Below are 15,444 nucleotides of genomic sequence, written 5' to 3'. Positions count from 1 at the left end.
AGTGGTTAAGAGTGGTGGACTCGTAATCTGGGGAACCGGGTTCGCGTCTCCGCTCCTCCACATGCAGCTGCTGGGTGACCTTGGGCCAGTCACACTTCTTTGAAGTCTCTCAGCCCCACTCACCTCACAGAGTGTTTGTTGTGGGGGAGGAAGGGAAAGGAGATTGTTAGCCGCTTTGAGACTCCTGAAGGGGAGTGAAAGGCGGGATATCAAATCCAAACTCTTCTTCTTCTTCTTCTTCTTGTACCATGTACAATGCAGCACCCAGAAACCATAGTGTGAATCATGCCCTTGTCAAATTTCTTGTCAGTTCCTTGACGCAAAAGAATGTTTTCTTAAAAGGACAGAACTGACATATTCATGAATAGCTAGAAAGTCATTTTATGCCTTCCTGGATGTCATTATCCTCTGGGAATGATTGGTCCCACCTAGATACACGTTGGCAGAGGAGCCAACTCAGAGGCATAGGTCCCTTTGCCCCCCTCCATTAAAATATTGGAGGGGTCTGTGTGCCCCAAAGTTGATGGACCTGGCCGTTCAAATAATGTATGTGTGTTCTGTGTCATGTGATTATGTGGGGCAGGGCTTACCTCCCCCCTCCCAATATTTTATTGAGGCTCTCACCCCTGTATCTAGGTGGTATCTAGGTAGAAATTATAAATTAAGAATAAGAAGGGTAGAAATGTCAGTTCAACCATTGCTGCCTGATGGGTAGTCACAGGAGTGGGACCATAGCTAGCTTCTGCTGGTAAGCAAGGGAGTCTTGCTACTGTTTGATGTGCCTGACAGAACTCTGGAAAGCTGTAAATTAGGATATCTCCATCAGAGTGTTTCAACGGCCCATAAGGACAATAAGCCTTTTGTGTGCTTTAGTGACGTTAGGGCTATGTTATGCCATCGGAGCGACTCAAAACACCCTAAATAGCTTATTAAAACAATGGTGTCAAAGCAATGGAGGATTAAGGAAAAGTACAAAGTACCATCACGTAGCAGGCCGCTTTCAACATTTGTTGGCGATCAAATCAAATAAGATAAAAGAGAGGACACCTAATTCGTTATCAAATCACTTAGGGCCCTGTTCTTTAAGGGAGATTCCCTAAATCTTTCCTCATTTTCTGTAAACTGAGAAACTGAAGCAGGGCTCCTTTTGGACGGAGGCAGGTATATTTTCTAGATTCTAAAGTGTGATTGAAGCGATTTGAGCACACATTTGCTGCATTTGGAGACATTTGGTTCTAGGGCAGAGAAGGTGGGTCAGACTATCTCCTCAATACATTTGAAGTACATACATGTGCATGATCTAATATCTCTTTATCTCTTCTTTTTTTTTTGTCTGAGGCAAAAGCCTCAGAAGTGCTGAAATTTACAAGGGAATTAGGCTGTCAGATATATCACTTAAACCCCCTCATCTGATGTAAGGAGACACAAAGGTGTTACAATATTGGTTCCCAGAGATAAACCACATTTACCTATATTTTTTTAAAAGGAATGTAAAGTAACACCTTTTGTGGGTTCTCGGAATGTGAATGTTCTTGAGTAATCTAGAGCTCCCAAACTTCCAAAAGAGTTATACTCAAAAGCTTGCATTCCTCCAAGGAAATCTAGGCATGGCGGTATATTTGGATGTGAAGTTTATTCTTAAAGGGGGGAAACTATTGCAATGTGGCCTCAACTGTTTCTTCAAGTGCGCTACCACAATCTCCAGGGCCCTCAGTGCAACAGAAACATCCCTAAGCTCCTGACCATGTGTGTTCATGCCATTCTAGGACTATACCAGAGAGGAAGGCCCAATAAGAACTTTTCCTTAAGGGCTTCTGGGAATTGTAGTTGTAACTGCAAGAATATTTCTGAACATTCTGTGCCATCACAGCAGTTAATCCAATAGTGTGGGACCAGGAGTTCAAGGAAGCAGAAGGGAGAAGCAAGCCGTAGGTGTCAGATAGTTTTTAGTTTACGTTTTTATTGTACACTAATGGACAAATCTTAGACCAGAAAGAGGAACATTCTTTCAGTCATTTCAATCATTTTCCATCTGATACAGTCATAACCAATTAGCCTATTTTTAACTAATGGACTCATAGCCATTTCCCCTTTGAGACACAGGAGGGGGGAAATCTGCCTTACTGTGTTCAAATTGGAATGTCAGATAACAGCACCAAATAGGGAGAATTTCAAGAATGAAAAAAAAAAAAAATCCCACTGGAAGTCTCATTAGTTCAGTACTAAAAGCTCGTACAATCCCAAGCATGTACACAGGCTTCATTAAATAAACAACTATTGATTATACTCGAAGCCTAGGTGTAATTGCATAAAACTCTTCAGTGGAGGGGAAGAGGATAAAAGAAATCATCAGGATGAAATCACTCAGATGCAGGCAGTGTTGTCTTCAATTCTGGGGAGGGCATCAAGCAAGATGTCTTCAGTGAGTATGTGCCCTTTCACCTACCCTAAATTATGAGGGCTGCTGCCATACTGCATACCCATCTGCCAGCATCAAGGATGGTCAAGTCAATGAGGGGACGTATACCTGTATACTAGTGGGGTAGACATACGTGAGAATACAGGAGAATTTAAAATGGAGAAATGCTGAAACAACCATCACTTTCAGAAACATTGCCCTCAACTTGAAGGAGTTTTTTATTTGCATATGATCATTTGAAAAAGTTCTAAAGAACGAGAAAGCTTGCTGCTATTTTTGGTTGGTCCTACTAATCCTAATATGGATTTTGGAGGGTTTTCTTAATTATGGACCTTTACTGAGAAAGCAGAGCTCACTGTATAGGCTGAGAATCAAAGGGGACCTTTGTGTCTATGCAAAGTTCTTCCAAGCACACAAGCTGGAGGAAATCCCTCTTTCCCTATTGGAAAATACAGTTGTGACACATCCACTGCAAAGTAGTACGCCACGACTGTCCTGTTTAATTATTAGTACTTTTCACTATTTACCTGGCTGCAGCAGAACTTTGCATGATTTATTATCTCTCATGCCAGGTGCTGTGCTTCTCACAATACCAAACAAGATGCTCATGAATCAAAATGGCATAACTTCCAAGTTATACACATTTCCAAGGGGGGACGTGGCTTGTCATGCGTCCTAAAGGTCTGCAGCTGTGAAATCTCTTCTCTTTGAATGTGCTGCCCACTGCATTCATATGAGGGAGAAGAGCAGGACCACCTGTGCTGGCAATGGCCCCTCTGTGGTGTCCCTATCACCCAGTCTCACCCATCTTCCACATGTTGGAGAGAGAAGATTTGCAGCAGGAAGCCTGCTATCTGCAGGTAGGCTCCGTAAAGTTAGAGCTGACCCAAAACATTTCAGCACCTGAGGCAGAGCCCAAAATGGTGTCAGGTAAAAAGGTGTATCCATTCCTAGGGAAATCAGCCCTGAGTGCTCACTGGAAGGACAGATCCTGAAGCTGAGACTCCAATACTTTGGCCACCTCATGAGAAGAGAGGACTCCCTGGAAAAGATCATGATGTTGGGAAAGATGGAGGGCACAAGGAGAAGGGGACGATAGAAGACGAGATGGTTGGACAGTGTTCTCGAAGCTACCAGCATGAGTTTGACTAAACTGCGGGAGGCAGTGGAAGACAGAAGTGCCTGGTGTGCTCTGGTCCATGGGGTCACGAAGAGTAAGACACAACTAAATGACTAAATAACAATAACAAAGAAGGCGTAAGGGAAATTCTACATCAGGAACAAGAGGGGAAGAAATATCTACATTGGGATCCGCTGCCAAGGTGGACCCTACAGCCTGAGGCAGTTGCCTTCCTTGCCTCATGGATGGGCATAAAGATTGATAATCCTAACCTGAGGGTTTTGGATTGCCTCATTTAATAAGATGCTAGTTGCAGGTCATCATGCAGCCAGTCCATTTGTGAAACACAACCATGAGACAACTGGGTAGGGTGAGGCAGTGGAAATCTGTATGTAGGAAAAACATCCTGTATGAATTCAAACTAATTAACTTTTATAGCAAGCAGAAGAATCATCTAACCTGTTCTGGTGAAATATACTCAGAGTCCTGTAGTGATTTCATACTCTTTATTGCAGCTTGTAAAACAGTGAAATGAATTGCCCCCCAAACCTCAGACTTTTATATACATTATTTTCACAATGAGTCCTGTCTGATTGGCTGATTCTGCTTCCCTCCTGGAGCCTGATTGGTCTTTTCCTGCAAGCCAATCAGTTGTTGCATTCTAGGATCCTACTTGCCTATTGTTCTAGGATCCAAGCTTAGTACATAACACCTGGTCTAGTGCGGGTAAGAAGCCATATTGCCAGTACAGCTGGTTTCCCTGCAGTTCTCTTCTTTGGCCAAAGCTAGCACAGCACAAACTGCATCCCTTGCTTTAGATTAGATTCAGGTTCTTCTGTGGGCTTGCGTCCTTCCAGGAGCTGTGAAGTAGCTTTCCGCACAGTTTCAGACTTTGGGGGCCTGTATGTGGAATGGCAGAATGGCATGGTGGAGGCACCAGCTTGTCCTTACCTGAGACAGTAGAAATTGACCCACCAATTGATTCTACTCATTTGCATCTTCAAACATGCACCCAATCAGATAAAATGGGCCTTCTCATGTGAAATGTTGATTCCATCATTAAATGGATTTTCCCTAACTTATATTTACTACATGTTACTCAGGCATTAAATTAGAGACACGGGAAGCTGCCTTATATCAAGTCAGGCCATTGGGCCATCAGTACTGTCTTCATAGACTGTCAGCAACTCTCTAGGCTTTTAAGCCAAGAGTCTTTCAAAGCCCTCCCTAGAGATTCCAGGAATCAAACCTAAGACCCAGTAGCAGACCTACATTTTGGGGAGCCTGAAGCTTGAACTGTTATAGAGATCCCTTCGCAACTAGCAATGTGGTCTGGGTAACCACTGTTATCTTCTTCGGTGGGGTAGTTTGCAACAACCTTTATAGCAAAGGGGTAAAGGGACCCCTGACCATTAGGTCCAGTTGTGGCCGACTCTGGGGTTGCGGCATTCATCTCGCTTTATTGGCCAAGGGAGCCGGCGTACAGCTTCCGGGTCATGGGGCCAGCATGACTAAGCCGCTTCTGGCGAACCAGAGCAGCGCACGAAAACGCCTTTTACATTCCTGCTGAAGCGGTACCTATTTATCTACTTGCACTTTGATGTGCTTTCGAACTGCTAGGTTGGCAGGAGCAGGGACCGAGCAACAGGAGCTCACCCCGTCCCGGGGATTCGAACCGCCGACCTTCTGATCGGCAAGTCCTAAGCTCTGTGGTTTAACCCACAGCGCCACCTGCGTCCCTAGCAACAGTGGTACTGAGACTCAAATTGTGGGAAATACAAGTGACAAAAAATTATCAGTTTGAGTCATGCAACTCAAATTGGGTCTACTAGACCTTATTTTTTAAAGCAATGTGGACTGGTCGCTTCTGTGGCCCCTCCAGGATTATGGGCCCTGAAGTTTAAGCTTCAATAGTTTCATAGTAGATCTATCCCTTCTGGGACCTGCTGAACAGCCCTTTCTTAAAATCCCATCTTCTAGATTATGCAAGGATGAAACCAAGCCAGTTTAAGCCCTCCTGTTCCATTCCACCTTTGGGAAAAGAAAATCTCTCCTCTGTTATGGACTGAGAACTGCCTGGCGTCCTGAGATTGGCCTCACAGCACCTGCTGCTTGTTCTGTAAATACAAATTCTTTCCCACCAACTGCCCACTTAATAAGAGGAGGGGGAGGAAATCTGGCATTTTCTCACACACTGCTCTGCAAAGCTATCGTTTCTAGCAAATGAGCTTTCCAGATAAGCTTCCATGTGGCTAATGTACCTCGTTAATATCATTTCTCTTAGCATGCCAATAGCTTTAGACTGACGAGTCGTTAAAAGGTGGGCAGTTGCCGGGAACATCTTTGGAAGTTAAGGGCAGGAACACTTGCTGCAGCTTGTATGATGAGCAACCTTCTTCTGTGTGTAGTCTCAGTTCGTCCCCCACCCACCCACCCACCCACCTACAGGCAGCTAGAATGAAGCCTGTTCACCATGAAGTGCCACCAATACTGTTGCAATTATCAGATAGAAGGTTTCCATTAATCAAGCCAGAACCTAACAGGAATACTAGGAAAGGTCAGGCTACATCAGGCCCAGCGGTGTAGCACCTTTTTCAGCTCAGGGGCTGTACAGTGGTACCTCTGGTTACATACACTTCAGGTTACAGACTCCACTAACCCAGAAATAGTGCTTCAGGTTAAGAACTTTGCTTCAGGATGAGAACAGAAATCGTGCTCCGGCGACGCAGTGGCAGCAGAAGGCCCCATTAGCTAAAGTGGTGCTTCAGGTTAAGAACAGTTTCAGGTTAAGTACGGACCTCCGGAACAAATTAAGTACTTAACCCGAGGTACCACTGTATTGCCTTATGCAATGGAGGCTGGTACCCATTGGGAATGGTAGGGCAGAAAGCACACAGCCCAACAGGAAGTGGAGAAAGAGCCAAGTGATTCTGGCTTGGCCCCCATCTTCCTCCCTGCTGAGTTCTACAGTGGGAACACAGAGATTAAGGAAGAGGTAGCTACCAGCCAGTGCTACCCTCTGGAGTGGATACAAGTAAGAGGTCTGGCAAGTGGAAGATGGCTTTCCTAGTGGATCATCCCCCACTACCATTCTGGGCAACCTTCCAAGGTTGGGTGAGGCAAGAAGCAAAACTGGGCAGAGCATGGCCCGCCCAAAATATTTTGGCACCTGAGGAGTACCACAAAATGGCGGTGGCGGCTCCAGTCAGGGGAGAAGGTTGAGTGAAGGCCTATCCCTGTTCTAGCAAAATCACTCATCTCTTAACATAAATAAGTTACTAACCACACCAGAAAATAGCGTAAACGACACAGCAGAGGTATGGACCAATCTGCTGGCCATACAAGGATACATCTACATGGCAGTTTCACACTATCCGTGTTGTAGGGACACAGCCTTTGAGTCTGTGGATCTGCAAATCTGCCTAAAATTGGGAGGAAGAGTCAAAATACTTCAGAGCAAATGCCTGTCCTTAGCATGAGGGGTGCTGAGCTGTTGAACTCCTTGCCACAATTAAAATGCTATGGCAAAGAATTTCACAATTTCCAAATATGGATTATATATCGGTAGAAAACAATATCAGTAATTGCCAGCTGATTATGCCAAAGCCACCTCCATCAGCCGCCATTTTGTGACCTGCTCTACCCCTGTACCACAATTTTGTGACTAGTGGGTCTCAGTTGTTTTCAGTCATCTCAAGTGGGTTCCGTGGGGTTGAAGTTTGAGGTCGCCTGTTCTACATAATATATAGAGTGGTGATTGGCACAGTTCTGTGAAATGCATTTCAGCTGCATGGATGTAGGATGACATCCATGGCATTCAGCCATTGTACCTGAGGGGAAAGCACTGTTTAAATTGCATTTTTTACTACGTTTTAATGTTATTGACAGCCATTTTACTGTATATCAGGGCTGCAGTTGCATAGCGATGAGTCGCAACTGGTTCCTGAATGAGCCTTATTTCGGGTTGCCTCCCGTTCCATATAATATGGGATCGTCCTGTGTTTCAAGGAAAAATGCTGTCTCCCATATTGATTTAATACAGGACATAGTTTGTCCTGTGTTGCTGAATTCATCATCCTTCCCTCCGCCTCTTCCTGCCTTCACACCGTCCCCCAATCAGAAAGCAGAAAACAAATCCACATCCTCTTTGACACCACTCTCCTAATCAAGGTGTGAAGGCCTGGCAGACCCCTCAAGTTTCCCATCATCCTCTGCTCCTTTTGCCAATGTGCAGAGAAGAGAAACCAAGTCTTATGGGAAGGAACAGAATACAGGGCAGTGTTGGAGTCGCAGATGTTTGAACTTGCTACCTCCCTCCCACCCACTACCCGAAATGTCATGCCTAAGCCACCAATTGGAAAAGGAGATGTTGTGTGAGGGCTTAAGTCCCGCCTACCACCCGTTAAGCAAGGAGGATAAGGGCGTGAAATGCGGGGATTGTGGAAATCCTAAACGTGCTTCCTCAGGAGTAAGTCCCAGTGGACTTTGGTTGCCTAGTAGATGTGCCTGAGGTGGTAGCTGCAACTTGGTATGTTATAACCAGGTATATAATTTATTTTTACCAACAAACAACATCATAACCTTCAAATTGGAGCTCTCTGGGGGATTAGGGCTTATGTGAACCCTGTTCAGATGTTGGAGACTCTGTGACGAAGAGAAGCAGAATTTGTTGCTGTCTCTCCCCACCCCACCAACCAACAAACCTTTCTTTTTTTGGCTAGGTTTCCACATTTATCATTCTTAGGCACAAATTCAGCAGGTGGGAAGGACATGAGTCATTGAAATGAATGCACATTACCTACTTAGATCCATTAATTTGATTGGGTCTACTCTGGGTATGACCAGCATTGGAAACAACCCATAGTGTTCAACGGGCTTTAATCCCCAATGTTTAGGATTTATGAAACCATATTTCAAGAGAGAAAAATATGTTCAATGATACATATTTAAATGCACATCAACGTGCAATTTTTATGTGGATTTTGATCCCTTTGTGAAGCACCCCGGGATCTTAGGAAGAAAGGCAGTATACAAATTTAATAAACAGTAAATAATTTCAGCACTCGGTGGGGGGGAAATCCGCCCTGTCCTGTATTTTGCCGCAACAAAGCTGGCAACCTAGATTTACTAACAAGAAACCGAGCCATTAATGTCATTGGCCCAGTCTTGTGAAATACTCTGCCAATAGAAATTCAGCAGAAACCATCTGTTTTGACTTTTAAACTCCAGCTGAAAGTTTTTCTGTCTGTTCCACCAGGCCTATGCAGGCAATCAATAATACCTCCTTCCATGTCTGCTTTTAACTTTTTATGGTTTTTATTGTACAGTTTTATGCTTTTATTGCTGCAAACCTCTTTGAAATATATATATTTATGACACAGCATTATGCAAATATTTTAATAAATTAATAAATCAGTAATAGGTTGCCAGGTTAATAGCAGTGAATACTGGCAACGAAGGCCTAAGCAGGTATTGCTTCCACGTCAGGCATTCTAAATCATAAACAGTGACCAAATTTAGACAAAATTCTGTTGGTGGATCTGCTCGGTAAAACGTTCAAAAAGAGGACTGAGGAGAAACTTTCTTCATCTTAGTCAGGTTTTCTTTTTTCTTTTTTTTTAAGCCATTCCAACTGTGAGTGAGCCATTATTTTCCCAGGATGATTGTATTTAACCAAGTAATAAAGGGCTTAAGCGATTGAAGAAGAAAAAAATACTTTACACTTTTAACTGGTGACTATTCGACAAACAAACTGGGGTTAGTCCCCTGTCTAATGAATAGGTACAATAAAATGTTTGTGTCAGACAGAAAATCGCCATGGGTTAGCTCCCCCCCCCCCTTCATATCGCTTTGGGATGTAGAGCAATAAATCGGTTCGCAAGCCTAGGTTAAGGGGGTGAGTGTTTGCTAGTTCTACTTTCCAAAGGTATTTACAGAAGCCCAAAGAGCCCATGCTTGTTGTTCACTCTGTAAAGAAATGATGACATCAAGAGGCCAGGTCACAAACATGAGTTTATAGGTATTACACTTTACATTGGGATGGAAGGAGGGGGGGGGTTATCCATTCAGCATGATCTTCTGACCCCCCACAAGTTTACAGCCTTCCTCTCTCTGCTTCATAGCGCCTCTCCGGCCCAGAGTTAATCATTTCTGCGCTTGTTATCTGCCAAGACTTCTTATCTCCTTTTTGCTGTCACTTTATAACAGGGTCCCCTTATCAACCTGTTTAGAGTCACGTGACCAGGTCAAGCCTATCCCTGCTCCCGATTCCTCTGATTAGGGACCATCATGAAACGGGGATGGCTGGTTTACAGAGGGTCACTAATGCTGGAAAAAGTACAGAGTCCATTGAAAAGCAGGCCTGTTACTTTCTGAATTATTGGATTTGTGTGTGTGCGTGCGCATGTGTGTGTGTGTGTTGTTGATGGACTGTTCCCTGACTTTCACTGAAGGTTACTGTAGCCAGTATCCCAAGGCCAGGAAAGTTTACAAGCCTCACCTTTTGCCGTCCTCAATGCTGTATACCTGAAAGCCAAGGGCACTATATATTTGCACCTAATTATGTCTTCTAGTTCGGATACTACCGGCAACGCACAGGAACCTATAAAACATGGACTTCTTCCAGGTGGTAAGTAAAACCTTTTCTGACTGTTTTGATAAGCCACTCCAACAGAACTAAATCTCAGCCTTATCAGCCATCTCAGACTAAAACGTCATTATTATGGGATTACTTCCCACTTGTCTAATTTATGCTTCAAAAGAATATGGATCCCAAAGACTATGATATGCTGTACATTTAAAAGTGCAAGTATTGATGTGTGAATAAGCATGCTTTTTCTTCAGATGAAGTATTTTTAATAAGAGCACACTGCCCCAGTAAAGCACTTTGTACTTCAAAGTCACATTTATTTCAGTGTGAAGCACATGCTTAAATCTCTTTCATTGAAGTAAACTGGACTTTAAAGTGAATTGCAGCTAGATTATGCCGGCCAAGTGGGAGGACTGAAAATGATACATTATGCTGGACCAAACTTTATAAATTTGTTTATAAAGTTGCTAAGATGGCATTAGTGGTGTAGGAATAAATTTGAATTCAGGTTGACCTTTGTGAAATGGCTGTTGGCAAAATCTGGGAGATTTCTAAATTGGTGTAATCATTAAAGAATGATCATTGTCAAACACACATTCATATAGACATTAATCTTTAAAAAGTTATGGTTACATGATAGTGAGAAAGTATTTTAGCGTGCTGTTTTGTAATAGCGACTATAAGAATTTTTTTATTTAGGCCTTTCCTGCTTTTTTTTATGTTGTTTTGCCTTATTTCATGCAAAAAATATTTAGCAATTTCTGGTCCTTGTTTAACACTCCAGCATCCATTGGTTAACAAAACTGAAAAGTCTGGGTACTTTCAGTCAGTTTTTAAGGTTTGACCTTTTTTTACATATCCATAGATAACCCTTTTCATTTGCACTGATATTGGCTGTTTGGATTATATATAATTTCTCTTGCAATACTTTTGAACCTGTGGTAAAAATTTCTGCTGTGTTAAAGCCAACAGCTAAACTTCAGAGCATTTTATATCGTATCAACTTTGTATATAAAATTTTGGATGAAAAGTTAAGTTGCCATATGTCCTCTTTTTTCAGGACACGTCCTCTTTTTCATGGGTAGAGTCATAGCGATCTATAGTTAAAACTAGAAGTTGGCAAATGTGTCTTCTTTTTTGCTCTTCAAAATATGGCAACCCTTTTCTGAAAAGGGTGGGCAATAACTGGAATGTGACCAGCGAATTGGTCTTAGGTTGCAATCCTAAACACACATTTATTAGGCAGTGATCCCCAGTGGGACTTAATTCCAAGTAAACACACCTAGGCACATGGTTATATTTTATCAAATTGCAAGCAAATTCATGCTTTGCAATACCATCTTGTTAACCTTATGTTTACCTGGGAGTAAGCCTTACTGAACACAGTGGGGTTTATTTCTGAGTAAGCATGCATAGGATCTCTGTTTTTAATGTTGTGTTTCTCACACAATAAAAATTGAAGTGATGTATGTGTATGATTGTTTAATATAACATATACACATCCCATCTTTTCAGAAATGCAGTGTTTTCATTTTTAGGCAGCTGTGAAAAATACCAATTCTTAAAATCAAAAGCAAATGTCCAGAACATACCTTAAATTGGGGGGTTTGAAGAAGGTGGGGTAATACTCTATTGTGTCCCCCTGTAAGGCTTGATCCAGCATGTTTAAAATTGTCCTCCCAACTCTTAACTGCTTTTGTTATAACTTCCAGGTTTTCTACTGTAGAAAATGCATCTTTTTGCTTAGAGTTCTCTGGTTAATCTGTATGGAAATGACAGATCTGCAATTATCAATCCTTCCTAAGATTCCATCTGTATGAGTTTTACATAAAAGGGATTCTTTTCCCCACTACTAAGATTTTATTGCCGCATGGCATGTATGTTGGAGGGAAGCTGATAAGCCTACAATGTCCTGTTCTTTAATACATGTGCAACCTGATCATCTGTGTGTATATTGAAAAGTAAACCCCATTGAGTTCCAGAGGAGTTGTGAGTAAAAAAAAATGTAGAGGATTATGCTACATGGAGTTTTGTATGCACACAAGTACGTAAACACATAACAAATACAAACCACAACAGAGTATTGCTCTATGCACTGTGGTGGAATTTATAAGCACAAATGTGAGTAGTGGAGTGGACATTATGTGAACGCTTCCTCAAGCTCTTCACAAATCCCAGTTGGCACATTCCATGGCAGTTGTAAGCAGTGCTTTTTTTCTTAATAAAAAAAAATATTTAGGGGTACTCTCGTTTTCCTACTCATATGGAAATACTGCCCCTCAATGAGGCCAAACTTAGATTCACAAAATGTTTAGGCGTATGTGTACCCCTGCGTCCCCCTCAGAAAAAAGCACTGGTTGTAAGTCTTCTCTCTCTACCTCTCCAACTGGCAGTGGTTTGCCAGTTTGTCTCTTGGCCAGTTTCTGGGTACTCGCAATGATGTTCAAAGCCGTAAGTGATTTAGGCCCCAAATAGTTGAAAGGCTGTCTCCTTCTGTAGACTCCTTTTGGTGTTAAGATCAGCAGAAGCCCTCTGATAGCTCCTTCACCCTTAGAGAAGTTCACGGGGTGCGGAGAAGAAACTTTTCTGCGGCAGCTCCTAGGTTGTGGAATTCCCTCCCCTCATTTCATTTTACAGTTTCTATTGCATGCTGGAGACACTCCTCTTTTTTTACCCTGCCCTTTCTCACACTAGACATGTAGTAGAGCACACTGTACTCTTGTGTCTTTAATTTCTTTTAAATTGTTTTTAATATTATATTTTTAAATTGCTGTAACCCACCCAGGACCTTATAGTGAAGGGCAGACCAGCTATCAAATAAATAACAATAAAGAAGTAGTAGTAGTAGTAGTAGTAGTAATTACTACTACTGCTGAGTATACTTGGCTAGCAAAGAGTCTTTATTTAGTTTGATATTTTGAATATAGATTGTTTATAATGGCTTGGATTACATCTAGATATACTAGCTATTAAGTATAACAGGTGATCCTCAGAGCTACTCTTGTGAATGTGCTAGTGAAGGGATACATTTAAAAAAAATTTAAATGGCATTCTAAATTCAGGGGATGGGTGATCGTCATCATGGAAACTCAGTGGAAATAACTGATACAGTGGTACCTTGATTCTCAAACTTAATCCGTTCTGGAAGTCTGTTCTAAAACCAAAGCATTCCAAAACCAAGGCGCACTTTCCCATAGAAAGTAATGCAAAATGGATTAATCCATTCCAGACTTTTAAGAATAACCCCTAAAATAGCAATTTAACATGAATTTTACTACCTAACGAGTCCATTGATCCATAACATGAAAGCAATAATCCATGTACTGTACTTTAAAATAAGACAGTATTGTAGATGAAATTTTTTTTAAAAAAAAAATCTTACCTGCACTGATGATAGTCATTGTTTGGATCAGGGGCTTTTATCCATTTCTGCTGTCACACAATCAATCAATCAATCAGTAGCTGAACTGGGTTCCACACAGTCACAAAAACAAATTAACCAAAAAAGCCTAAAACAAAAACGCAAAATAAATAGCTAAAACAAAAGCGCTGAACTTAATCCATTCTGGAAGTCTGTTTGACTTCCAAAATGTTCAAAAACCAAGGTGCGGCTTCTGATTGGTGCAGGCGCTACGGAAACAATAGCCAATAACTGCATTGGACGTTTGGCTTCTGAAAAACGTTCGAAAATTGGAATACTTACTTCTGAGTTTTCAGCGTTTGGGAACCAAGGCGTTTGAGAACCAAGGTACCACTGTAGTCTGGCCACAATTTTATAAAAGATGGAAATGATAGAAATTTAGAGCAGACTCCCTACCCCGGTGTTAAATTCTGAAGTAAGATTTCCCTTTTCATGTGAAGTTGTTGATTGTTGTTGAACACCATAACAGAAATAAAAGAAAGTGTATGAAAAGCAAATGGGGTGATTTGGGGTGTTGGAATAATAATAATAATTAATAAATAAATAAATAAATAAATAAATAAATAAATAAATAAATAAATCTCCTATCATCAGCAATCCACATAAAACTCACCAAGCAGTCCAAAGCAAAAGTCAGAGGGAGTCAGTTTTTGTATCAGATTGATGTGGGCAAATTGGACACAAAATGTCACCTAATTGCTAGGCTGCTGTTTTTACTACTTCCCACTATGCCTTAACATTTATTTATTTATTTATTTATTTCTAACAATGTGCTAGGTGCTATGCAATCATCATCATCAAATGTCGAGTATTTATTTATTATTTAAATGCACATACATATATGAGATAATCATATTCATGCATGCGTGTGTATATATGTGTGTACAATGAGTCATAATTATTATAAGAATATAAAATTATTAATAAGAATATCATTATTTAGTCCATTTCTATCATACCCTTCCTCCCAGAGAAAAACACCAGAAACAATTCAAAATCAAATATTTTCACAGCAGAATAATTGCTGTGATAATCCCTATAAATTATCTTATCTGTGAGTTCAGCAATTTTTACAAAACTAAAGGCTTTACTCCTGGAAGAACCGTAATAGCATAAAAAAGAGCCCTCTTGCATCGTGATGAGTTCCCGTCTAATTCAGCCTTATATTTCCAATGCAAGCCTTCAGATGGCTCTGGGAACCATACTGTGCACAGCTAAAATTGAAATTAGTTCCTTCATCCACTTTTGCTTCTGGCCCCACCCACCACAGGCAAATGGCTTCAGGGATCATAGAATCAGGAAGGTTGCCTAGAAGGGAATGCAGCCCTCCAGCTGAAGAAGGTTCCCCTCACCCCTGCTGTAGATAATATTGAACTAGGTATGCCACTTGTCTGGCTCAGTACTAGGCCAGTTCTTAACGTCTCTTATCACAGGGAGGCCTGGGAACTGGAACTGGAGCTAAGTCGGAGGTCAATGTACTGTGCTGACTTCAGGTTTGGCAGGCACTTTGGTAAGGTACTAGAATCATGGAATTTTTGAGTCGAAAAGGACCAGAAGGATGATCTTGCCTAACCTCTGCAAAGCTACACTTGCTGTTATTTCTTGCCGTTATAATGGACTAGTTTCAAGGCTACCTAGTGAGCTTCATAACTTAGCTGGGATACTCATCTTGGTTTTCTAGAATCACATTTAACACACCAGTGACCATCGCACACCGGTTCTCTTTGGGCTATAGGTGAGCTCTCTAGTCCTTGCCATTGCCCATTCATTTCAATCAATCAGTCTTGTTATTTGTATGCCACATTTCCACAGTTGAAAGCTCAAGCCAACATACAACACAAACAAAAATTACATAGCTACAAACATAACAGAAGTAGTCATAAGTACCAAGTAAA

The 15,444-nt window shown here is 41.6% G+C and overlaps 1 protein-coding gene across 1 annotated transcript in view; it reads left to right on the top strand.

The window, feature by feature from the left end:
- Window positions 1-9,773: 9,773 nt before the first annotated feature.
- The window catches only part of NR5A2 (nuclear receptor subfamily 5 group A member 2), a 119,693-nt gene continuing 114,022 nt past the window's right edge, over window positions 9,774-15,444 (top strand). Inside the window, exon 1 of the mRNA XM_083445342.1 lies at window positions 9,774-10,167. Coding sequence (XP_083301468.1) covers window positions 10,101-10,167 — 67 coding nt within the window. The 5' untranslated portion in view covers window positions 9,774-10,100. The remainder of the gene's footprint in view (window positions 10,168-15,444) is intronic.

This window comes from Podarcis tiliguerta (assembly GCF_965153285.1).
Source record: "Podarcis tiliguerta genome assembly, chromosome: 6".
Classification (NCBI taxonomy): Eukaryota; Metazoa; Chordata; class Lepidosauria; order Squamata; family Lacertidae; genus Podarcis; species Podarcis tiliguerta.
Note: the sequence above shows the minus strand (reverse complement) of the source record. Positions and strands in the feature narration are given on the sequence as shown.